At 37.4% G+C, this 27715-nt stretch overlaps 1 protein-coding gene across 4 annotated transcripts in view; it reads left to right on the forward strand.

Moving 5' to 3' along the window:
• The window catches only part of GABBR2 (gamma-aminobutyric acid type B receptor subunit 2), a 451884-nt gene that overhangs the window by 396553 nt on the left and 27616 nt on the right, over positions 1-27715 (forward strand). For all 4 annotated transcript variants that reach the window (XM_072924427.1, XM_072924428.1, XM_072924429.1 and 1 more), the window contains exon 15: positions 15924-16034. In XM_072924427.1, the coding sequence (XP_072780528.1) occupies positions 15924-16034 (111 nt within the window). The remainder of the gene's footprint in view (positions 1-15923; positions 16035-27715) is intronic.

Below are 27715 nucleotides of genomic sequence, written 5' to 3' on the forward strand. Positions count from 1 at the left end.
TCCTGTCTTTATGAACACTGGTTGAATATCAGGCCTCTGGAAAACATGCTCATCCTTTAGATCCTCCTGACAAGAAGGCACCAGTGTGAAAGACCCAGGGGAGAGAGATAGGAAGGAGAGTCATCTTTGATCTTTTCCTTCAAAGGTAGACTTTATAAAACACCTGCATCTAGCAATCAAAAACACTGATTCTGAGAAATCAGGCTTTGTTAGCTCCATTTAATGCAGGACTAATTGTTTAAACACAGAGTGAGATGAAAGAAGTCATAAAAGCTAATCTGTATGTTAAAACTTTTGCTTCTGGTAGATGATAGGGTGATTTTCATTGAAAATTAAATTGTAGAAAGTCATATATGAATGTGGCTAAATACAGCCTGGGAAATTTTTCTGAAAAGAATATATTCTGTATCTTGGGATAAAACATTCAGAAATGTAGGAGTTGCTATGGAAATGCTTAAATTAAATGTAAAGCATGCATAAATTTTCAATGTACCCATCACTTTGGGAATCGGGCACATATGTTAGGGGGAAAGACATATACATGAAGACTAAGCAGAAGGTAAAACATGGAATATTTTTTTTCCTGTGGATCTGTGTTTGGAAAATTCCACTGGCATATCTATAGTTCATTTTGAGTGCAGACCAAAATCCACACTTGAATACCAAAGTATTCCTGTGCAAAAGGACAAGCCAGAAAAGTGGGCCTGAGATAACTGTGCCACCAATGCCCTGTCTTCTCATGCAGCACTTGGCCAAGCTTGGACAGCTCTGGCCAAAAAAGTCGAACATTCTGTGGTTTCTAGGAAGGTGCTGGGTAGCACCACAGTCAATCACACCATATGGTTGACCCTAGTTGGTCCTGTGTGAAGCAGAGAGAACAAGATGAATTCCAGATGTGCCTTCTGACCTCAGCTATTCCATGGTTTCCTGAAGCTGGAATTATGTGAATAGCCTGATATCTTGGTGTCCTTGCAACAATCTGTCCACTGAGCTGCAGATGTTCTTCAGCAGATGTAGGTAAAAAGACTGAAAAGCATACTGGGTAAATTCCACCCCTTTACCCCCATTCTCCATGCACTATGAATTTGACACAGACTAAGAATTTGAAGGTATACACTTTGCATTATATTCCAGAAATTGCCAGTTAACTAACAAGATGCTCTTTTGGCCATAAGAAGAAATGCTTGGGAGAAAAGAAATGCTCAGCTTTTTGCTAAGTGCTCAGACTGTTGGCTCTGTGAGCTCTGTGTACTAGGCAGATGACAGGGCACTGTGTGTTCTCTCCTGATCACCTTCAGGAAGTCCTGGACTTGCTGCACATGCCACAGGACTCCAAGGTGCAATGCCTGTAAGGCACTACCAAGAGTAGTGCCTTACAGATTGGTGTTCTATACTATGGTACACAGAGGCCACCCTCACACATCAGCCTTAACGTTCTTGGTAGTTTGCTCTCACTGTCTGACACAAGTTAAAAACACAGATCTAGAGAGAGGATATAGCTAAAAAAACCCTCCAAGTTTCTGTCTGTGGTGATGCTGACATCGTGAATGTCTAATCAGACTGAAGACTGCAATTTGCAGAAACATTCTGAATCTCTCTTCATTCTTGAAAGACAGCTTCTGTAAGGTGGTTCATTTTCTGTTTTGATCTTCTTGTTAAATTATAGTTCATCATTCTAATGTAAATTAAAAGAGAAACTCTGAATCTTCAAATTGCAGCTTCTTAAAAGTTGATTTCCTCTTTATAAAGAAAAAAAGAGATACCTGTATCAGAGATATGTCTCATGAAACTATACACATACAAAGGCACATGCACCTTTAATAATCAGGTTATTCAGTTTAATCTAAGTCTTGACTTATGAAAAAGCTTCCCTCCTCAAGGAATTTTGTGTCTATCTATCTGTCTGCCTGCATCAGCATTTTGATGTGGGAATGTGCACTTGGGATTTGGTTTCACTTTTTCAGTGGAACTACATCAGAAGTGTTCTAAAAGTGTGCCTGCTGTGTTCTATGCACTGGTGGGTAACAAGGCTACAGGGCTTTGCTTGAATGGGTGTGTCCAGCCCGGGCAGTGCTGCAGGTGGTGACTCATAGTTGCAGTTGTAGGAATCCTGTTAGGTTTGAAAAATGAAAAAAAAAACACAGGCATAATCTTGACTGCACTAAAATGAAAAGTAAGATTCCCATTCACTTTAGGGAAGGCTATAACTAGAGTAGGTGTTCTTCCCACCCTAGCAGCTGCCTGACAGGGATGAACTACAGCAATCAGTTTTTAGATATGGCTGCTGGATCCAAAACAATTATATACTCTGAACTGCTCTTCTCTGCAGGGCTAGAAAAATACAGCCTTTTGCATCCTTTAGCAAAGGTACATTAATCCTGCTGGACAGCCACTTTAATGGATAGGTTTAATAACATCATATCTTGTTTGTTTGCCATTGTCCATGCACACAAAATAAATTCCTCTGCTAAGACGCCCTGTACCCCCCTGTCTTTCACACTCATTTTAAACAGTGTTTTATACAGATGTGACTGAAAATCATTCATTAAAAAATTATCATCCATTTAAAAATGACATGATGATGGTGAAAAAAAAAGTATATTCAGTGATGTCCTTCATCTGTGTACTTATCATTTCTCTTTTTTGTTTTTTTCATTTAGATAAAGCTGGAAAGCTAAGGGTTGAAGATAGTCATGCACATAAGCAGATAAGCCTAGGAAGCTAGGACATGCCAGTAAAGATATTTTTATGTCCATATAGACAGGTGTTCTATCAGGGAATTTCAGGTATTTATTTATATTAATTGTCCACTCAGTAAAATATTCTGAAAAAAACAACTCAGAAGCAACAAATGGTACCTAGTGGATTTGATTTCAATTTGTAAGCAATATGCTGTGTCTTTGTAACCCGTGGCATAGGCAAATGATTTTAACCATGGAGTTAAACGTTAGTGGATTCATTGGAGACTATTTTGGCAAACATAGAGCCTATTAAAGAGAGAACAAGAACTCATACTTGTGAAAATATATTGGGAATAGAAATTGAACTATAACATCTGCATAATGTTTAATTAAAAATAACATATTTGCACAGCTAATACAGATCAGACAGTATTGGAGGAAGCTTCTTATTGCTTGTCACAAGAGATGTTGGTCCTCAGCGTTTGATTTGATTCACACATGAGCAATGCATATCTGAGTGTTTAGATTCATGATCCTGAGTCAACCCAAATTGCATATGGTGACTATTTATTTGATACAATTCTTGAAAGCAGTGTATTTAAGAATACTACATTGAAAACTGAAACCTTTTATTTAGTCATAATTAGCAGATATAGGAATCAAGATACCACAGACTGTATATCTTCAGGGGATAAAAGGTATTTAAGGAACGGTAAGAAGCTAATATTTCTCCATAAAACCTTAAATGCATAGGGCCATATTGTGAGAGTTTGCTCATACAATGCTAAGGTATTATTTAACATGCAAATTATGTAGTGGGGACTCTCTCATTTTGAAACACTACATTCAGTTATTCAGGTACTTTTTGATTAACCTCAATTAATCCAAATTACTACAGCAAAGAATTATTTGTAGAAGATGGTTCTATTTAATTAGGGAAGGCTGTCATAATCTGTCTATACAGAATGGGTTCATGTAACTTTCAGCTGTATAATATTTTATATTATACATAGAATATAAAACTGTAGTATTTTGAAATTTAAGGTAAGCATTTGTTTGGATTTTTCCCTGAAAACAGTAGTATGGGTCCACCTTTCATGATGCTTTCAAAATTTATCATAAACAGTAGATTTTCTAATCCCTCAATTGCATGTAAACAAACTATGTTACTTATTGATATATATAAATCCCTGTGTTTTAACAGGTTAGCTAAATCATGGTCTACTCAAAGTTTTAAACTTATCCTTTGAACATATCCTTGCACTGGTCAGTGGTAGATATATTTGTCTGTTCATAAACAAGTGTATGAAAAGCTGTCATATGTGTTTCCCTGTCCATTCATCCCTGGAGGGTAATATTGGGTGGGTATTTTTCAAATCAAGATTTTTTTAAAGTCAGGCTCAAAAGTCTACATTTGTATTTTGCCTTCATAAGAGTTCCTGTTTCTATAGTAATTATAATTTCTGATTCATACAGAGGTAGATTTCATAGCCTTCAACCATCTCCTAAGAAAGCAGTTTTCTGCTTCTTACCAATAATTTCTGTTGTTTAATTTGTTGTATTGAATGACTGATGTATTCATAAAGTCCTGTCAAGGTGATTATGGGGACATCAGGCCTAGTTGCATGGAGATAAAGATTTACGAAGATTACACAAACACATTTCAAAAAGAAAAAAAATCACTTTTACAAAAGTTCATTAAGAAATACTTTTTTAATTAATATTGATCAGCCTGCAGAAATAATTCTTTGCTATTTTTGGCTTCTATATGTTGGTTTATATGTGTTAACTGTATGGGATTGATGCTGAGTGAGTTCATATCCCACTTGGTGCTTCCAGAAGGAAATGCTGTTTAGGATCTTGTGACCCTGTTCACTTTCTGCAGCTTTCTGCAGCTTTTAGCTCTCTCTTCCCTTTCTTCTTAATTTGGCAGGCAAAAGTGTTCACCACCACTTCCTTTCTTCCCCACCATCTTCTTGAGCCAAAATGGTCTGGTGTTTCAGTCTTCTTGAGTTTTCTGTATTTCCCTTACTCCATTAGATCTCAGGATTTCCCCCAAGCTTTATTTCTATCCTTGATGTATTTGTGAGATTCTTACTTAATTTTCTAAGTAATTTACCAAAAGTCTACTCTACTGTACAAAAACTCTAGTGACCAAGAATTGCCACCGCTGACACTTTTTCAAGCCTCAGATATCTAAGTTTTGAATACCACCTCAAGCTTCAGTTTCTCAGTGGTAGGCAAGTTTACTCCTGCAGAGGATTAAGACATCTCACCTTACTGAGTTGAATCACTTGGCTCTTACCAGAGGTACTCCAGATATCCTCAGTGTGGATTTACTTTGGGGAGAATCAACTAAGAGCTCGGTAGCAGAACGTTCTGCAATTTCCTTAGCTCCTCAAATCACATCAGCAAAATTGAGGTTTCCTGGGGCCACGCAACTGGTACTTACCCAGCTGTTTGGCTGGTCCTGCTCCAAGGAGTCCTCCAGCACTGCCACACAGAGCCCAGTGCAGTGCCAGGAGGTCACACTTCCTGCCTCTCCTAAAGTCCTGCAACCTTAAAGGGGAGATGGTGACAGCATAATAATTGCTCACATAGCTCAGACAGAAGGGTTTGTTCTGAAATGTGTGACAGGCCAGTTAGTGGCTGTAGATGAATACTGCAAGGGAGGTGAATGCCAAGTCAGATAAACCAGGCATCACTGGCACCAGCCATCACTGCTCAGAAATGTGCTGCTTTTCCTGCCCTCATGCTGATAATGCCTGTCTCCCTGTCCTTATCTCGTCCTCTGCTGGTCTCAGTGGGCTATGAAAAGTAGTATCAAGAACAAAGGCATCAACCCCTTACTGTTTCTCTTCATTGCCTTGATCTTGGAAATGAAAAATTGGGTGTAAATGTAAGCTGTCAGGGGCTATGCTGAGAAAGAGTTTTTGATGGCTTTCATGTCAGCTCTGGAAGCACTCTAGAAAAATTACACATGCTCACCTGTCAAAATAAAACTATGGAATAGACATCCCTGAAAAATAACAGGAGAAATTATTAAATTACTAGCTACACCCTATTAAAAATTACAGCTAGATACCACTTTACAGATAGATTTAGACACTTTAACCACCACAGTGAATTCTTCAAGTCCAGTAAAGATTACAGGCTTTGTTTCCAATACTGAAACAATCCAACTTCCTGAAACATGCTGACACCTGACACAGTATGATACACCTGTACTGGGAAGATGCTTGTAGGTAAGATCATCTCTAGCTACCAGGATAACTTCAAGGTCTTATGACAAGAGAAAAAATGTAAAGCTATGGATATACACTATGTATTTAGCTATAGAAATGAAAACGCATCAGATCAATGCTTCCTATAACTATACAGCTTGAAAAAATAAAATTTTTACTTGTCCAGATCTTCTAATGCAAGAATTCACAGAAACGTCACCTTAAAAATAAGCAAATGTACTAATATTATCAAGAATGTGTGGGAATTGCAAGGTAGAGTAGGTTCAGAGTTATCTGCTTGTGCTACATACATATATTTATACATATATATGCTTCAAAAAGAAACGAAAAACCCTATATGATTTCAAGTCTAACAATGTAAAAAAAAAAAAAACCCTATGGAAATATAGAATGGATCTTATGGTTGCTAGGTTTTTTTTTCACGTTGGCTTGCTTTTTCAACTGAACAGTCTTCTGTTGTATACCAGAGCAAAGGACCTGCAACATTTAAAGTGTTTGGTAGACTTGTGTTAAATCAAATCTGCTCTGACAGATGCTGAAAGAAAATAAATTATTTAAGAAAAATGTTGCATAAAAGTTTTACTGAACTGTAAGAAAGAAAAATTCCCATGACTACCTGCTTTGCTCTGAATAACGTCAATAGAAGTAGCAACCCCAGAATAGCTATTTGTAGAAGAAAGATGTCATGGAAAAATCAAAAATCCCTGTTACTGCTATACGTTTTGTGTTTTGGGGGCATGTAGCTTTCAAGGTAGCTTAGTGCAACTATTATAGGTTCTCACTCATGTCAACTATTCCTATGAAATCAAGAGAAATACCTAGTGAATAAGATTTCAATATTATATTTTTTCTTTTCAAGATTATATTTTTTATTTTCTATAGCTTTTAAACTATCTTCACATTTGTATATTCATTTAGAATAGACCAACGAAAAATTGAAAGATTTTGTGGCATCTTTGGTTACAGGTGTACGCTTTGGTCTAACTTGACCTTGGGTGTTAGAGTGGTATTAATCCTGGATACATCTGTAGGGCAGCTATAACACCTGAGCATACTCCAGTCCACTCTTCAGATTTCAGGAAATGTGCTGGTCCAATGTCCCAGTGAAGGCCGATAAGGCATGTTAAAGAAAGATAAAACATGTCAACACTGAAACACAAACTCAAGACGTAGCTTATCAAGGACTACATTAAGAGTTTACTGGGTCAAAATCTGAAAATACCAATACAGCAACAAAATTTTGTTTTGCAGACTTTCAATTTGGTAGACAAAACGTTGTAAGAACAAAAGGAACCTGGTAATTCATTGTAGACATCAGAACCAAAATTAGGGCTATTTTTTCTGTAGTCAATAAAATTGGCTCAGCAAGGGCTATATAGGTTTATTGTCACAGGATTTTTTTTTCTAAAAGAGAAATTTTATTTCAAACTGGAGTTGAAATATGAATATGAAAATCTATATTCAGTCTCATTTAACTGTAGTGCCAATATAACTATGAAATATTAAGCCTCATTGCAGTCTTTCTTTAAAACAAGACAGACATTGATTTAAGATTCCAAGTGTAATTTTTGTTTGTTTAGGCCTACATTTTTCACTGCTGAAACAGGACTCTACCTAAGATAAAGGCATACTTTGCACAACTTTAATGACCTGCCTTTACCTGTAAGTTTTGCTGGCATAATTGTGTCTGTAAAAGTTGCAAAGATGTGTGGTTCATTCATCAGTGTCACTGCTCTAATATAGGTTCAGTTATACTGGCCAGCATGAATCTTCACAAGTAATCCTCCAAGCTAATTAGATATTGAGATATCTAATTTAGATAATTGATATATCTAAGTTAGATATTGAGATATTTTTCTCAGAAAACATTGAGTAGCCATAAGACTCTTATACTTGGCGAAAAAAAACCAGGTAGTCTCAGTCAGTTTTCCCATGCGGAATTATTTTGGTAGGTAAGTGCTAAAATATTCTTGTTGACCTTTGTTAACAAAAGAACATCTCTTTTGAATTCAACATGACCTTTCTTATCAAAATGGAGTGAGGTTATATCAAAGAAGATTATCAATTTTAAAAGGTCAAAACAAAATCAAATCTTTTGAAGTAATCAAAATATTTCTGTTGACCTGACCTTTATTGATTTATTCATCCACTCATTTTTGCATGAAAATTCTGTGTAAAAATGTTATATCTGAGAAATTACTAGTGCTGCAAGGTGGGGAAAAAATAAAAATCTTCAAAATTTTTATCAAAGACTAACGTTTTCATGTACTTCTGTACATTGAGATGCACCTTATGTTTGACTGTCAACAAGAAACTGGGAGTTGATTGAAGAGGAAAGAGAGTTTTGTGTTGGGGAAATTGAATTACCTAATTTTAGAAGGATTTATAGAAGAGAATTAGATGTTTCTGCTTCAGTCATCATGATGAAATTATGGAATATACTTATTAAGCTAGACTTAGGATTTAAAAATTAAAGATTTTGCTCAAATTTTTGAAAACAAAGAAATACCTCTCCTTACTACAGCAGTTCCTCAATTAAGTCTTAGTGCAGTTATAAAAATAGCAGTAAAATTATCCAATAGGTTGATGGACCATCATCTTATCATTTTGGAGAATACAAAAAAAAATCAAATCTCCCTAATGTTGAGAATCAATCTTTTTTGTTTGCCACAGTCCAGAAACTATTAATTTATCAATGCCTGCATAGGACAGGAGTGGTCTCCACTGATATTTGCCTCTGAAAATGTCATACAACCCTACTTTATGCTTCCCTCTTCTCCAACACATGATATATATGCTTTTAAATCCTCTTAGGGAATGGATTTTTTCACTCTCTAAATTAAGTCAGTGTCCATTTATTGTTGTTGTGACTACAATGCAAATAAGCATAGTGATAAATATTTTTAGAATCAAGGGAATTATAGAACTAAACTGAAAACATAAGACAATTGTAGATGATTGTTGTCCTCCTTGACCCAAATAGCCAGGAACAATTGAGGACCTGGTTTTTCTTATGGGAAGAAGCAAGTGATGAGAGCTTCTGTTAGCTGTTGGGTGCAAGTCTGGCTTGTATACAGGAAAAGTGTTAAATCCTATTTCTCGGAGTGCCACATAATGGGCATATCCCTGCTAACAACTCAAAGCCTACCCACTACGAAATTAATTACAAAAACAGCCTCTAACTTGGTTCCAGCTGAGGCCACCCAAACAGTTTGTCCCTGGCTGTCCTCTGTGGTTTCACTCTACCGTTCTCCTTTCTGCCTTTGCTGTCCTTCCCAAGAATGCTGTCTGTTTCCATTACCATAAGCAAGGAGGCATTGAATTGCTCCAGCCACCAAAAGGAGTGCCAGGCATGGCCTTCAGCATAGCATGAAATCTAGCTAGGAAAGGAAAAGAAAACTTGAAGGAGCTGCAAGTCTGGGTTGTGAGCCACAATTCTGGGCAGCTTCACAGGAAAGGAGGGGGAAATACTCATCTTGTGAAGCTGATACTAGGAACTGTACATTTCTGGAAGATTCTGTACAGTGCAAGAGGGTCTGTGTAGTAACAGAATTCCCCATTCCTCTGACCTACTTCTCTTATGTGTTTTGGCCCCTTGCCCTCCCTTCAAAGGAAACCACATGTTCTACTGCCGAGTACTTTATTAAGTCTTTGTAACACTTGTCCCTCTGTCTCCATGCACATACACAGAAAAATTTCATTATCCAGTCACTAGATATGCAACTGGGGCAACATTCTCTGAGGAAATAATATGATGTAAAATTTCCACTGAAGCGATAGCTGAGTGCAGAGTGGGAAGACTCAGTCACAGTTGTTTGAAACTCTCCATGATTCATGAGAATTTTGCCTTCCCCCTTTTCATTTGCTAGTCTGTGATTGTTTGCAGGCATCACAGAGGTTTCTTGACTCAGTCTAAACTATTATTTTGCATTTTACATTAATGCAAATAAATGAAACTGGTTGGATTAGGGGATGATATTAATAAAAATAGCAAGAAATCTCTGGGAATATTTTGCCTCTCAGAAAAAGAGTTTCATTTAAACAAAAATGAACCACCACAACAGGAAAATACAACTCATTAAGTAAAGTGATGTTATAAATAATGCTGATGGGAGATTTTCTCTACAAATAAATGTATGGACAAATTAATGATACAAGAATTTATAAATAGCTCTTCTGGCATTTTATCATCTTTAAATCAGACTAATTTACAGTATGTATGCTGACTGATTTATTGAATTATTTGTACAAGAGGCAGATGGGGACTTAAAAAGTAGGTTTTTTTAAATATATTGCAGGATGATATCACTTTGTCTTTATTATCAAACTTTGGGTTTTTTTGGGGATAATAAGAATGACAGTGGTAATCTCTAATATATTTTAGGGAGGAGGAGAGGTTTCCTGTCTTTCTTTGATCCCATTTACTTGGAAACTTAGGCCTGGATTCTGTATATGCAACAAGCTGAGGGATGTAAAACAGCAACATCAATATCCTTGAAGCCCCCAAATGTATCAGTATATTCTCCTTGGTTTACATGGCACATCTTTATTCTTTAGAAAACCAAATTGAGAAAAGTGATGGAATAAAAAAAGGGGATACTCTTGTTGGTATTCCAGCAAGTGTCATTTTGTTGTGTCATGATTGCTAGCTAACCATTACTGAATTACTGTCTCATATTAAAATACCACTTGGAATAAAGATTTTTTAGGAGTTACAATATAAATATATATATTGCTATATTGAATTGTGGGAACAGATTAATTTTTGAAGTATTTGTGAAGCCAGACAATGCCTAAAGTCCAGTCCATTGATTCAGGTGGGGTAGTGAACTGGATTTCAGTTTAAGAAAATGAATGAAGCAGAAAATACCCTTTAATCCTATTGGATAACCTAAAGATACCCTTTAGTTCATGTCACAGAGGCAAGAGGTGTGTATTCACATCTTGGTAAGAAAGCTTGTGTCCTGAAACACTGCATACCTCATTTTTTAATCATTAGAATGTTACAGAAATGTCCAAACTTCTCAATTTACATTGGAGGGAAATTAAATTGGTCGCTGACTGCAAGAATTCAGTAATAGTCTCATGCTTTACGGATCCCATTATATGTCACAGAGTATCTCCGCAATGTACCCAAACCTAAGCTCAGGTATCAACAAAGACAAACAAGGTTGCCTATTATTCTAGGTTGACTACCAAATTTTTAATTGGAAGACATTCCAAATGAGCTACCCTAGCTTAGTATTGCCATTCCTATTTCGCATTAATGGAAAGTATGACTGCACAAAGTAAAAAATACATGAAACAAAAAGGGATCCATTTCCTTGGGAATCTCTTCTTCATATCACTGTTCACATCAGCTGTTTTGCTCTAAAAATACCTACAAATTATTAAGTAATCAAAAAGTTGACAGTGTCTGATCCTTCTCTTTTCATCAGTAATTAAGAGCCTGGCTCTCAATTTCACACTGCGTGCTCAAACTGTTGGAATCCTTTTATGAAGCACCTTTACAGAATTCAGAGTTTAAACCAACTATAATTATCCTTGTGAGGAAAAAAAAAAGTGAATTTAAGAAGTAAAGAACAATCTTCTAATTTTTCAAAGTCTGAGTTTTAGGACAAGATATCACATTTAAGGTCCATGTGACTGCTAAACATGCCGAAAAGATTCCAGAGATATCTAATTCACACTGCAAATTAGCTGTAGTATATAGTCATTATGCCAGTTCAATTGAAGCCATTTAAAGGGGAGATAAAACAGAGTGGGATGGCATATGAAGGCTATTTTAACAGTGTGACAGAAGAGTATGATCCTGCATTTTCCTGTGCTGTGGAGACACACAGTTTCTTTTAAACATAGTAAACAGAAGCTGCAACTATTTACCTTATGTTCTATGCCCATCTTTGGAAAAGACTGAGGGCTAATCTCGTGACTTGCTCACTGGTGAAAGTGCAGCTCCAGAAATGGCCGAGAGTCACACTGGGGTCTGCTGCAATGTCCTGAGCGAGCTTGCTGGGACTGACCCCTGGGAGCTGTGTCACACAGCAGCACCACAGCTCTGCAAACAGCATCGTCTGCTCTACTGGCCAAGGGACCTGTGTAGAAAAACTGCCTTCAGAAGGTCAAGAACTTTTGGATACTATGTGCTAGCCCAATCTGTTCTTCACAGATATTTGCTGGATAAAATGCCTCAGGGAACAGAGACCCTTCCTCCTTTAAAAACCTTTGTGAAGCTACAGAAAAGGAATAACGATAAAGACACAAAATACGTCAAAGGTACATTAGTCATCATACAAATATCTGCCTTTTCAAGAGGAATTTTGAAATTGCACTTATAGATTTAAAATTTAAAAAAAAAAAAAACCAAAAAAAACTATAAATCGTGTTTCCCTTATGGTTACTGATAGTTTTAAGCTTTACTTCTCACTCTGCCAATTCCCACCTGGGATATCCCTCACCTGTTATGACAAGGACCTGCCAGCCCTCCCAGAAGACTCAAGAGAAAAGAAAAATGAAAGGGCATCAGAACAACAGAATTGACTAATAATAGTTTAAACACACAGACACAGGGGATATCAACATTCTATGGGCAATCTGTTTACTGGTTTGGGTTGTTTTCTAGACCTAGCAGATCTCATGTAAAACAAACATTTTACTGGTGATGATACACAACTCTTGTATGAAGTGAACAGATTAAACTATTTATGTTCAACTATTGAAAGCACTCCAGAAATTGATGTCAATGTCAGAAACCTTATTAGTTTTCAGAAGAGGTAGGAAAGCTTCAGCCTAATCACAAGATAGGAGGTCTTCAGGCTTTTGAGAATGACATCTGAAGGGCATTGAGATTGTTTTCTATAAAAGGAAAGGGCAAATTTCCAGTACATGCATAATCACTGGTAGCATTTATGTTGTCATCCTCTCTAAAGCAATAACAAAGTGCACAAATGGTGGATGATTAGAGAGGTCAGTCAAGTGCCCCATTCAGCTGTAATTGTAGAGTTTTCAAAAATTCTTTTGACATCAGAAAATATCATATGTTTTTTTAACCCTGCTTTTTGCTATGATTAGTTAATTCATGCAAAATCAGTGAAGAAACAGAATGGCAAATTAAAACCAGTAGAACACAAATGTCATTTTCCAGTAGTGGTGAGTAATCAGCGAAGTCCATTCACTTTAAAATTATTGCAGCCTGCCAACATTTAACCCCATATGCACAGGACCTCAGCAAATTTTTGTTTAAAAAATTTACCTCCTTGCAGGTCTTGAAAGTCTTTTATAAGAACTGCTGCCCCATGTTTTGCTGCAATCAGTATTCTCTCTTTCCCTGCTCTACCTAGATCACTTCACAAGATTTTTCTGTCTCACAAAGGAAATCTGAACACACTGTTTTACTTAATTAACATCAATTTTGAACTATCATGCCTCATAACATCTGACAATCTTCCTAGTAAGGAAACTATGCTTACTCTCTTAATAGTATTGGAAAATAAATTACGTTTTCCACTTAATCATTTTTGTGCCTGGATTTTAAAAAAAGAGGTTTTGAGTAATAAATGGACATACACTTTCCACTTTTGAAATGAATTTTCATTAGAGAAGATATAAATTATATAAAATTATATGAACATATAATCTGCCACAAACCAAATAGGAATTCTCATTTAATTAATATTCCTCAAAACAGGGAATTATTCCAATTACTTGTAATTACTTAAAAGTGGAGGAATCCTTCAGTCTAGGTGTGATTAGTTTTCAATCCAGGAACAAGGAAAACAAACCACATGACATCATCCATCACACCAGGTGAAAGTCCTCATTATTTATACACTTTGTTTCAGAAATGTGGAAAACTGAAATAGAAGAAATACCTGACAGAAGTGATGTGGATCTGGGGAAGCAGAGTCCTCTGCTGACTCACCAGTGTGAAGGAAAAAAAAAAAAAAAAAGGAAAACACTCTGATGATGAAAACCTTAAATTTTATGTCACTTCTGTAATTCCAGACCATAAGAGATGAAGGTTAGAAAAATTTCTCTGTAGTACAGTCCTGGTGACACATCAGTAACACATTCAGAGCTCAGTGTGAATGATTTGTCCTGTGAAGTTTATTACATAATAGGAAAAAATTATGTTAAACATATTAGGTTGTAGCTTTGACATGAAAATGTGCTTTCAGCTCACCTAAATTTTAGCACTGAGCTTTTGTCATTGATCAGTGAGAATGAGGTAGTTCAACTGATCCCCAGACAAATATTTGTAGCTTCTTAAATGTTGTGATGACACTTAATGTTCGCAGTCATTTCAGTTCTTCAGCTAATGGTTGTTTCGCCTGCCATCAACAACCATTAGGATGGAGTCATAAGCTCTTTGGGAGAGTTAATATCGCTGCCTTGGTTTTTATCTTATTTTATTTTAGGACACCTTTTTCTTTTCCAAGAGCTTTTTCCATTTAGGGTTTCTAACGCAGTTCAGGATAGGAAAAGGTTTTAAATGTTAATGTCTTGCCTGCTGGAAGCTTTGCAAAGAAAATTGTGAATAGTTTCATTGTGCAGCGCATCATCGCACAAAGTTGTTTGGGTTTTCTCATTTTTTCTACAGTGTATGAGGTCAGGGGAAATACCTCACATACAAAAACACCAGTGAAAGAAAGTGAACTGAAAATTATTGCTGTGACCACTAAAATACATAGCAGAAGTCATACCTCGGCAGAGGAAACAAAAACAACGTTTAAGAAATTATTCAGATCTTGCCAAAGTCCTCCCATGTACAATTCTACTTTTCAGTTAGTGAAAACATTTCTTTTCCTTTTATAATAATTATACTTCTGCATGAGACATTTTACATGTGTTATTCACAAAAAAGGAAAATTAAAAAGGCCACTGGGACAACCAGGTACAGAAAGCGACATCTGAGTTGAACATAGTTTGACTGAAGCTCAAATCCATGCTTTCAAAGTAGAAAGGAGAAATAGCTTTCAGTATTTTAGAATTTTCTATAAACACAGCGGACTGTAGGTACATGCATCTCACAACAGGAGTGTTCTGCAGTATGTAACTAAAACAAGTTCTCTTAGAACTTTGGTGTACATTGGTACACAAGTTCCTTGTGTTCTTTAACAATGTACACCATTAACAAGCAGTCTAGCAGTTTGACCAGACCCTAATATCTATTCTAATTATAGATAGCATAGTAGATAGTAACCCTTTTCTCTGTGTGTCAACTGTTTTTAGCCTGTCCATTAAAAAAAAAAAATTAAGGCAAGGGGTGGTTCTTGCAGATTTCTCTGAGTCTTTGTTATTGTTTCTCCTTCATACAAACAGTTCTGATAGACTCCAAGTCCTCTTGATTCTGCAATATTATGCAATCTCCTTTTCAAGATAAATGGAAAACTGCAAAGCTCCCAGCAATATTTCATTTTGCACAGGCAATCACTAGTTCTAAAATACTCTTTTTTTTTCTTATGATGATGATTTATGATCTCTCCTAAGCTACTGGTATAGTTTCCATAGTAAATGGTCTTTGATTTAGCTCATGGTTTTCAACGAAAAACCACAGTATGAAACACAGCAATGTTTCATACATTATCAGCCATTTGCCAGTGACAGAAGGACTGCAGGTGAAAGAGAAATTTAAATACATTATTTTTCATGCCTGTGTTTTCAAGCTGTTTGCCTTATAGAAAAAGGAGGTGTCCTAAAGCTGATAAATATGACTGACACTGTTAAACACAGAGTGACTTCAGATATTTTCTTTCAGGTTTGCGGTAAATGTGACCTCACCAGGTAGTAGCTATGAAGCAGCTATTTCCTGAGATCCTTGTTTTTCACTGTATTTCTCAGCAGGTTCATGGGTCTGCTGCCATCACAAGTTACTCTTAAGTTATCTGCTCTGTATCCTACACATGCTTAATCTACTGAAATATGGCAAAGTACCACTGAAGTGTGAAACAAAGGAAATCTGAGTCCAAATAATTCACTTTTCTTTTTTTTTTTGCAGCCGGACCCTGCGGGCAGAGATATTTCCATCCGACCAATCCTGGAGCACTGCGAAAACACCCACATGACCATTTGGCTTGGGATTGTCTATGCTTATAAAGGGCTGCTGATGGTAAGCACAGCTTCTGCACAGCACTGACTTCAAGCTGCTATTTACTGATAGGCATAAACTGAATTATATTTGTTTTCATGATGGCTGGGAGTAAGTAAAAACAGCCTCAAGTACAACTTCTATGATCAGATCTGTTCTAGTGTTCATTAGACAGTAATATGTGGATATATGCATATGTAAAATAAGTAAGACATCAGTAGCGTTTAAGCAGAATATTATGGATATACCACAATCTTAGAAATTCAATACTGAAAAGGTAGGTCTATAAATGAGACAATTTTGTAAATAGAGAAGTCAAATAATCTGAATTCCTGTAGATTCTCCAAAAAGGTGGAACTAAGTTGTCTGAGATGTGTGCCTCTTAGTTGCTAATATATTTGAGGGATTGTCATAAGATGCAAGATTAATCTGGGGCCTGAATCAAAATAACACTTTTGTCACTGAGGCCCATCTCCATAAAAATATTTAGTAACTAAAACCACAGTTTTGCAAAGCAGAATCGTCTGCTCTACTGGCCAAGGCACCTGGTGAGGAGGCCAGGGACCCTGAGGCTTGATAGTTAAAATAAAAATAATAATTAAAAAAAAAAAAAAAGAAAAAAGAAAAAAGAAACTGTATAGGTGACTATTAGTGACTAAAAGCTCCTGAACCTGAAGGTTTTGAAAATATCTGATATGGACGGCACTGACCAGGAGAACATCTGTCTAGAGTTGAGCCTCATCTGGATCCTAAGCCTGACAGACATTAGTCTACACTGCCTGAAGGGGTCAATCTGTTCTGTGCACTTGGAGCATGCTGGTTCATTAGGACACCAGGAAAAGATTGGTCAGCTGCTTCCACGTGGCATGGTTGGTGCTGCTGCCCAGAGGGGGCTGCTGGTGCCTGGAGTCCTCTTCTTCCCTCTCCCCTATGAATGACTGCTCTGACGAGTCCTGATACTTTTCATGCTGCTTTTTTCAGGCTGAAAAATCTTTAAATATCCAATGTGAGGTTAGGAAGGGAGAGATGAGAAGTTTTTTTTCTGTAAATTCTAAACAGTTGCTTTGTGGTCAGGCCACTCTGCTGGGGTAGGGCCTTCAAGCAAGGAGGCATCAAATGTCTCCAGGCCCCAGGTGAGATCTCTGATCCTCGAGCCAAAAGGAAGCCTTCTCAGCTTTCCATTTAATAAAGAAAAAGAAAAGAAAAAAGGTAACTTTAGGTGTAGATGCCTCCTTTTCAGAAAATGTCCAAGTAGGAAATAAAGAACTAGGACATATGTGCTCTCTCCAAAGGGATCAGGAAGCAAGAGAGATCCACACCTCAGCATCTTTTACTGGTTGGTCAGCTCAGGGTGGCTCTGGATGCACATTAACATTGGCATGTAGCACAGCATCAAGGAATTTGTGTCCTGAAGGATGCCACAAGCTGGGAGCTGTGACATTGACCAGCACTGGGGCCACAGTAAAATTCAAACTGGTAGTGTATTTTTGTTTTTTAAATAACTTCATCAATGTTTTCTGTTAAAATATTTCAAATATATTTTTTTCTGGCAACTTTCTTTGAGCTTTTGAGTTAGAATGGTGTTAATAGTCAAACTGCTTGGGTTCTCACTAGTCATTTGCCCTAGATTGTTTTGTCAGCATGTATGTTAGGCTATTTTCTACAAGATATGTGATTCTCTTTAAGTCTGTAAGTGTCATTTGCAAACTTATTTTGCAAGTGCCATTACATTATTAGACAATAATATATGCATATATGTGCATGTATGTAGATGTAAAATACTCAATTCACTATTGAATTTCTTGGCTTGTGGTATATCTATAATATTCAGTTTAAGTGCTACTAATATTTATTTTATGTATGCCATTACTCACTAATTTCAGACACACAGTTTTTCATAACCACCACTGAAATACACACTCTTTATTACTCCAGTGCCCTCTTAATACACAAATCACTACATATTAAAAAGGAAGATACTCATCTGAATAATTTAAATAATTGCTATGAGTGAATGAGTGATTTGAGGACAACAGAATTGATGCATTTTATCTCATCGCCAAAGACATTTCTGTACACCACACATAGTTTGCCTTCAGAACAAAAAAAGCAGAATGTCTCATGTTACTGTATAATTTTATAAAAGTTTAGCTAGTATAAAGAGCTAGTATTGCTAATTATAGCACAATGCAATATTTAAGGTGAAATGGCTTTTATTGGGCCAAAATTATTTACTCCAACCTCTTGTCTGAAAATGGGAATATAAAAAATTGGGTTGACTTAAAACAGTTCTTTTTTGTCTTTAAGTAAAAGCAATACTGTCCATTCTGATGTCTTGAATGCACTGATGCAGCAAATAAATCACTCAGGGTAGGGCACAGCAAAGAAGGGCGGGGAAGGTCAGGGAAGGCAAAGAATGGGAAAATAAGGGAAGGCATTACTTAAAGGGATACACTGGTTCCCTCTTCATTAAAGTAAGCAAACTCTGAAAGTCAGATTCACAATTCTTCAATTGCCTCTGAAGCTATGTGAGGAAATGCTTACTCTGCATGAAGGCTTCTCAGTTATTAAATTCAGATTCCTCAGGTGACTAGAGAATAACAGGAAAATTACCATCCTAAATTTTGCCTTTACTATTTAGTAATCTTCTTAATTACCAATGTATTAGTCTTCTCCATGCAAAAAGGATTCACATACATATTAGTTCCTCCATACATAGAGGATTCACTGTTTTCTCCCATCTCAAGCTCAGCTCCAAACAGGCTGCATACAAGTTCAAGGTCTGTCTGTGTGTACTTGTTCACCATCACAGAATTGCAGAATCCATTAGGCTGAAAAAGGCTTCTGAGATCAAGTCCAGCATATGCCTGAACACCAGCATGTCAACTAGTTAGTTGCAGTATTTTGATTTTTCATGAGGTGGACATAGTTGAAAAGCACCTTTATTTCATATATTCCAAAGGATAATAGAAAACACACCATCTTAAACTTGCTGGTGGTGCATTATTAGGGAGTGCACTAACATCTTTCTGAGGGGTATGAATTATTTGTCTCATCTCAGCCAGAACAATGGTGGACTGGACTCCTAGAATGCTTTGCTTATTAATCACATACATATTAGTCTTGTCTACTGTTCCATTCCTCTCTTCCTGATAATTCTTGGTGTTAACATTAGACTCAAGATGTACATACGTTGGAAGTTTCATTGTGTCTCTGACATCTTATTACAGGTACCTGTTATTCGGCTACCGAGAAACAGGCTTTTGAGGAAAAATTATATTTTGAGCTTGACTGTTGCTTTCTGGATGAAATCCTATTTTTTCCCGGTGTTAATTGAGGGGGGTTTAAGCCATAACTAATAATAGTGACCACTTCTCATACACTGTTTTTAATGTGTTGTCCTCAGCTAACCTTGCCAAGAATTAAAATATCAGTATTTCATGACTGAGATAGGAAAAAAATAATGCATATTCATCATGAGACTTGATAAATGTCACTAAGAATAAGAAATTTATTTTCTTCTAACTACTCATATTCCGACATTTCACTATAGTTGATATACTGCTCAACACAGCTCTGTTTATAACCAAAGAAAATATTAATTCAACTCAAATAGATCCTTGGGATAATGTTCAATCTTAATTTAAAGTCTGAAAGAATCTTCTGCTTCCTAAGGCTCACTAATTGATAATCTGAATTTGTCTTACTTCCAAGCCTTGAATTTTGGTGCGTCTTGCATATATGCTGTCCCTCTTACTCTAAAATGACCCGATGTCCTTATTTCTAGGCAAATTTTCTTGCATTCAGCCAAATTTCTGTGATAGAACTAAGACTCTTTCTTTGAGTTGTCTAACATACTTACCCTCTGCTTCCTCTGCATCATTTTCAGCCATGTTATTTTCTCCTTCAAGTCAATGTACATATCTGGAACAGCTTAAGTTAGAATTTTTTAAAAACTATCTTCTTTTTTCGTAGCTTCTCATTTATAGTTATATGTTGATATCCATCACCTAGATTTCAATCACTTTAAATTTGTTGTATTGATTTTATAGCATTCTGTATTTAAATAATGATACTGTGCAGTATTAAGACAAACACTACTGGGAAGTCCATGTATCCTGCATGAATGTAATTACCTTTATTCAGTCTTGCAAACTCACTTTAAAAAATAATAGCAATTTGAATTATATTGCTATCACTTTTTTTTTCCCCCACTTATTGGCTGAGTTCATGTGTCAGCCATTTCATTAATTTGCTTAGGATAGAAATTACGGTAATAGCTCTGTAATCACTGAGGGTGTTCCACTTTCTCTTTTCCCATATGGCCTCTTTGTATCTTAAGTGCAGCTTTGCCAGAATTCAATAAATATCAACAATTAAGCCCAGGAGTCCAGACTACTTCTAAATCAATTCTTAAAACTACTGCATGTAAGTTACGGGATCTCTGTGATTACAGCAGCTTGTCTTGACAGAGTTTTCAAGAGTTCTCTCTTACTGCTGGAATAAGCTGCACTTCATTGTTTTGGCAAGATGTGAATGGACTCTTCTACCTCTATGTAAATATAGGACAAAACCCCTTGTCAAGCACATCTTACCATGCATCATTGCTGTTGAATTTGTCATCTCCCAAGGAATGAATCATTATTACGATTCATTTTTCTCAACTAGCACTTTTATAAATCTTTATGAATTCTATTAATGCTGCTAGCCATTCATTTACTACTATGCATTTAACTTACCTTTCACTATCTCTTTTTGAGATCCTTGATTCATAATCATTATTATGAATTTCCTCTTTTTAACTTTTGTTACATTCTGCCCAGTCTTTGGTCAATTTTATTGCTTGTTCATTTTACAATCTGCAACCACCAAAACAATTTTTAAGGTAAGAATAGCTATTTTATACATGTGCAGCTTAGGACAGATCATTTACAGTGCATGCACAAACTTTCCATTGCTATTTGTAAATATACCTTGTTGCTACCCCTTCTCCCTCTCCAATGGTTTCCTTTGTTTTGTTGGCTAATACATAAACATTACTTTTCCTTTTTTTTCATGCACTTGGAAGTAGATTTTCAAAATAGGAGTTAGGTACCATGGTTTAGAGCTTGGGTTCCGGTCAGTGCCTTGCAGCCCAGTCTTCAGTCAGTGCTTGGTGTTCTTGCCTCAGCAGGCAGGAGGGGAAGCAGATGCTGGTTCTGTGACAGGCACCAGTTTGCAAATGTCCAGCAGAAATCTTGGTCATTGACAGGTGGAACTGAGGGATGGTCTGGCTGTCCTTGCTGGATGTTGGCTTCTCACTACTCTTCCAGGTGCTTAATCCCTCTGTGTGTGTCAAGCCCAGGAGCTGGGTATGAACAGTACAGCTGTGGTGTGCAAAACATGCTCTTCCTTTTACTATTTTACTATTATTTTATATTTACTCAATAAAAGCTAGATTTAAAGAAATACTTTTTTTGCCACTAAGGAAAGGGAAGCAGTGGAGCAGCTCATCCAGAGAGTTTGATCGGCCTTGGTCCTAAAAAGGTTCCAGAGCCAGGCTGGATAAAAGTATGAACCTGGACTGAAATCACATCTGAGCCTGCTTTTTGAGCACTAGATTATTTTCTCAAGTTCCTCCCAATTATCTTATGAGATTATATCAACCATATTATTAATTACCTTATAAAATTAATAAATTTGATGTGTAGAAAAAATCAAATAGTTTTCAGATTATGTTAAAATTCCCCAATGTTTTCTGATAATACCTTTTATTTTTAACACATATATTTGCATTCTTTCTTGATTCCCTTCATGATCAAAAAGAGAACTCAGAAGAAGGACCTAGCTCATCAATTAACTTACATGATTCTAACTCATATATATGGTGGGACCCATCTGTCTCATCTTACAGTAATTAGAGAGGAAGATAGTTAAGCTTTGTGGTGGGAGAAAGTAGTTTATAGTGGTACCAGTTATTTATTATTTCTTCAATAAAACATGGACAGTATTGTAGTATCCAAAGCCACATTTCCATATGGTTTTGTTGGATAAATTTTTCCCTAATGTGACCATAAGGAAACTTGCAATATATTTTTGAAATGTTGCAGATAGTGAGTTCAGTATTCCCTTACATGTCTCTTGGCATAAGTTTTTGTATAGCAGAAATTGATTTAAACTGTAGCACACACTGGTTTTTAGCAGAGGTGCTTCACCTCTTTACAGAGCTGTGATTGTGGTAATCTTATGCCAAAGATAGTAGAAAGCTATTCCAAATGGATATTTGCTAATGACCAGTTGTGTATTTGTTTCAATTGAGTTAGTATAATTGTTTCATGACTAAGCAAAATTCTCATGAAAAAAGTCAGATGTACTGTGGATGGAAAGAGAGGAAAATATTTTATTGACCTGTTGGTTTGAGAGGCTGGAAAGTGAAATCTGGATGCCTGTTAGTGTTCAGAGTTTTGTGCAGCTGCTTTTCTGTCTTGCAGTAGGAATAAAGGGTTTTGCCAAGACCTTTAAGAAGAAGGTCCTTGAGCTGAGTAGCTGAATATGCATATCTTGCAATTAAAATCAATACTTAGCTCTTGTCCTAATGCTCAATAGAAGTATTAAGCTTCCCTTTAGTAATGTCTATCCAGAGCAGCTCTGTGAAAATTAACTAAATACACAGCTAACTTATAGCAGATCAGGGGAGTGAGTAATGGTTTAACATCAGATTGTCCTGACAGTGAAGTTAGGAGGCCTACAAGAGAATAGTTTGTCTTTCAGTTTTCTAACCTTACTTATTGTACATGTAATTAAAAAAAAAAAAAAAAAAAAAAGTCAATTTTCTATGCATCTTCCTAAAAGCTGCACAATTTTCCAGCGAAAACATGAAAACCAAAATTCCTTTTTTTTTTTTTAATTGAAAAATATCTGCAGCCATTTCACTGAGATAAAACTGTTCCTGTGCCTATGATGATCTGGATTTAATGAATGAACATGAGTAGAGAAACACACAATTCAAGCTTCACAGTTACTTCAGGCTGAAACATCTTTAAGGGGGCCAGGAGGGGAAATCTCACCGTAATCTGACTAGAAGAAACAAAACCAAAACAAACAAAAATCTCCAGATGTAAAATCTTTGAAGAAAAGGCTTGCTGTTATTTTTTTATGTGGTACTCAGCAGGGCTCCAATCCACAAGCAAACAGGGTCAGTGCTACTACAACACAGCAATTAGCTGCAAAGCTGCAGCTAATTCCAATATATAATCTTTCCAAAACTATATCCCCCAGTTATTGGCAACCGTAACTTCTGACAAGACTGGAGATTTTTCCTCTGGTATTTCTCTGCTCTTGTCATATATCTTCAGTGTAATTTTCTCTATCTTTCTTTCCTAATACTGTTCATAACTTAAGCTGGCATGACTTTGAAATTAAGCACTTAAAAATGGTTTAAAGGCAGTACATGGCAATGGAGGTGGATAAGTAATTTCTTTCCTGTCATCTGACAGTCTGTGCAATCCAATAGCAAATCTGGCACTCGGTTGCATTAATATATGTTGTGGATCAAAGCAATTGTTCCTGTGTTTAGCAGTAATTCTCATGCATAAGATTTAAAATTAACTAGCTGGTAGAATTTTAAAAAACAGTGTTAAAAGTTTTTCAATAGTGCAACTACAAACACTTTTATTATATTCCCGTGTATCAAAATTTGGTCAGTACAAGATTTTTTAAGATTAAAGTTTGCCTGTTGAATTTAAACACATGTATAATATTCTCCATACCCCTATTATGCCTCTAACATTTTAATGCAGATTTCTTTTATTATACCTTTAATAATAGTGATACAATCCCATTGTCTAGAGTTACTGTTTTCCCCAAGTTTATAGAGTGGTTTTCTCACAGCCTTTTTAGGTGCACAGACGACACAGCCTAAACCTACCATACCAGCAGCTGCAAAGGTAATACTCTAAATCAGTGTCAAATGGAAGCTGTCTACCCTCAAACACAAGATGAAACAAACCAGTCCTGCCTGTACAGCTGCCCATATCTTCTGAGAAAATCCAAACCAATATTTTATGGCACTTTCTACATCAGGAAGATACGTGTATTAGACTACCAAAATTGAAGAAGTCTTTAAGTTCATGAATAACAGTGTAGGAAGGCTTCCTATCTACATTCTCTGTGTCATTGGTTGAGATCCAAAAAGGACTAAAATTAGGCCATTTGGCTTGACAGTAGGCTGAGGTGTCCTTAAATTTTAGGCGACAGCTTTCTATAGGGGAATGCGTATCCCTGAGTATTCAAACTCCTTCGGAGATGCGTGGAGTCCATCAGAAGCCGCAGGATGGGAATTGTAACTGGTGTAAAGCAGTGGGGACAGATGTGTCCTACACCTCTCTGAATCCAGCACTACAGCACTGCTAAGAGCTGCCTGCCTCCATCCCAATGTGTATTTATGCACGCCTTCTCTAAAGACTGTTTAATCAAAATTCTCAGCAGAGATCAGAACTAACATCCCACGCAAGTGCCCAATTAATTAAGACAGTCGCTCTCTCATTACATAAAATCCAGCGGCTCTGAAAGAAGTTTGGGAGCTCTTTCTGAGGCCAGACTCTGCTCTGGGATTAGGGAGCACATCTCAGGCAAAATTTGGAATTTTGCTGTGTTCTCCAAACATGAAGCTATGCAATGGTCATCATCAGCATCATTGTCTTGAATGAAGGTGTCTGCTGATGCATTTTGTGTGGGGCCCAAGCCAGCAGACAGTCTTGAGAAGCCTTTACCAGCTTGAACCCTCTAGGAGCAATAGGAGGAGAGACATCTGCATCCCAGCAGGCAGTCTAAAAATATCAAATAGTCCTTAAATTCCACAGCAGCCTCAAGAATTAGGTCCCCCCAAGCATAAATTGAAATGTAATTTTATTATCTGGGGAAGATGAATGTTTATGTACCAGGAGTAAAGAGGAGCTGAACTAGGTACTATGAGTCTGTGTTTTTAGCTGTAGCTCCCAAGTCTCATATTCAAAAGTTGTCAAGGAATCACAGAAATCTGGACCTTTCACTAGCAGCGTCTGCATCCCATTCCTCAACCAAGCCATTTTACAGGATTTTACCAAGGGATTTACAGGATTTTTACAGTCATAAAACTGAATCTTTCATGTGTGCATATTGTCTGAGCCTCAGGAAGGGGTAAAATAGGAAGGGCAGGAGAAGGAAAAGCAAATCATTGTGCTCCCTTGGGAAGGCTTTATCTCAGAGGAGAAACCTATCAGGCCCACAGAGCCCTGCAGGAATCTGCACCAGGCAAACAAGGAGCACCTCTGCAATCACCACTGCCCTGGCAGCAGGATGCAGAAAACTCTCAGCTTTTATCCATGTTTGAGTCTCAAAGATGAGCTATGACTTCTAGAAAAGGAGATCTCTCTTCCTGAGGCAAGCATTTTACCAAAAATGCTAATAAAAATTAAAAACAATGCTCCCAGATTTATAATGTCTCATTCTGAGGAAACTCACTTGCTGCAAGAGCCTCTCCCATTCTTTATTTATCATAAAAATAATCATATTTCCTTTTGTCCAAAAGATATTTAACCATTTCCCATGCTGTTCTCAATTATAAATGAGAATGGGCTAAATCATAACCCCCATAACACTCTTCAAACAATCTTTTTTCCATTATAATTGATCTTTTAGATCATTTTATAACCACCTTAGCTATAAATTCATCCCCATTACTTGTAATAAGTGCTGGCCTCATGTAAGTATGCTGGCTGTTTTCCCAGAATAATCCTTTTGGAATAGAATCTGTTCATACTGGGGGAAGTGGAGGCGAGTGAAGGATGAACTACAACCCTAAAAATCTTATTAATAATTAACCATAGTATGAAAAGATAGAAATGTTCTCCAGAGTTAATCAGGGTCTCATCTCTTTAAAAAGGTGATGTAGAAATACAGACAAGGATTCCTTCTATCCTTCAAAACAGCTCAGCCTAGACCAGCCTGTTTGTCAGTTCAGGGCTGGCAAAATGTAAATTTTCAGCAGAACTGAGTAGTGCAGCACCAAGAGTGTAGGGAGTGGAGAACAGGCAACCACTGAGATGGTGAGGTTTGGGGGGAACAGGTTCGTGCCCTGAAAAAAGGTACCACTACTGTGTTTTCCCCCACCCCATGCACCCAGCTGAACACAGTGACAATTTGCTTCTGCAGAGCCTGAAAAGGAGCCTGTACATTCCTGCTCTGCCTGTGCACAGTGCCAGACCCAGCAGCAAAGGAGTGCTGCCTGCATCCTTCCCTATTGAAGGGATTTCCTTATTTACCAGAGGGGCTCTGAAATGTATCAGAAGATGAGCTGTTGCTCTGGCACAAAGCTTGATAAGGGGCTCTCTCACCTCAGCTGCTCAGCCTGAATGTCTGAGACCCCTTGCTGACCCAGGTAGCTGTCCACAGACCCTTTAAGAGCATCCTCTTCCCATGCTCTGCCTGCAGCAGAAATTCATAGGCTGCTGGGAAGATGAGGAGGAGAGGCAATGGGTCAGAGTGAGTGTGGGCTCTAGTCCTACTAAAAGAGATTAAACTGAAGAGACAGGACTGCAACAACAAGGCAATGGAGTGCTCCAAACAGGGCTGTCTCCCGCAGCATCATGTAGAGGGACAGGGTGGGAATGTTGCTGAGAAAGTCTTGGGTAGGGATTGCAGGGACAACTACTTCTGCTGTTGCTGGGAAGAACCACCTCTGGCAATGTATCTTGCTAGGGATTGCAACAGTGATGGCAGCACTGGAAAGTGGATGAGCAAATGGTTCTACATCCCTTGCCTGGACTGGGAAGCCCCTGCAGCCTGGCACACTCCATGGGCTGAGAGTAGATGCCTAATCTGCCAAAGCCTCCCAGCCAGCTCTGCTCGTGAATACATGGCAGGGTGACGTGTGCTGTAGGCAAGAGAATGAAATAAGCCAGCAGACAAGCTCAGGGAGGGCAGGGCTGGGAGCTCAGCAGCATGTCTTGGTTGGAAGTGCCTGGATGAGTAGGTAGGTGGCTGCAGCCTGCCTGTGGGAGTGCAAAGTAGCTGAGTCACAGTGGTTGGCTTCGTTGCCATTGTTCTTTGAGATTAAAACTAGGCAAATAATCAAGGAAACTTACATTACTAGTGTCCCAGTGTTACTACAACTTGGGTTGAAACCAAGTTTGTAGAGCAAACATGAATCTGCCATTTCCCTACTCTCTTTTGCTTGTCTATCAACCAAATACTGTTCTTCCAGCCCAAGTTATTTGCCATAGGAAAAAAAAAGCAAACAAACAGAAGAATAAAAGGTAGACTATGTTAGATAACAGCAATTAATCCTGTAAATGGCATCACCATTGACCTCCAATTTCCTGGATTGCAGGATATTATCTCCATGACATGGCAATGGACAAATGTGCTGGTCCAGGGGGAAGGCTACTAAGGTTAATGGGAATACACGTTTGTTCTTTTTTCTTCAGTGTCCCTGTACTGTGATCAGAAAAAAAAGCTAGAAAACATAGAAACTGTATCCTGTACCTTAGTGGTAGTTCCTCTCTCTGTCCTTACCTTCCATCCAATACCTTCTGCTGTCTGTCATGCTTCCCAAGGCACCATACACTCCTACAGTGCTTTGCTGAGACTGTAGGCTGGGTTACCTATTTACAACATCTTCAGTTCGTTTAGGCTTTTACTGCATTGCCAGAACTCCTCTGAGGAATGCAAGAGGAAGAAAATAA

This window comes from Taeniopygia guttata, chromosome 2 (assembly GCF_048771995.1).
Source record: "Taeniopygia guttata chromosome 2, bTaeGut7.mat, whole genome shotgun sequence".
NCBI lineage: Eukaryota > Metazoa > Chordata > Aves > Passeriformes > Estrildidae > Taeniopygia > Taeniopygia guttata.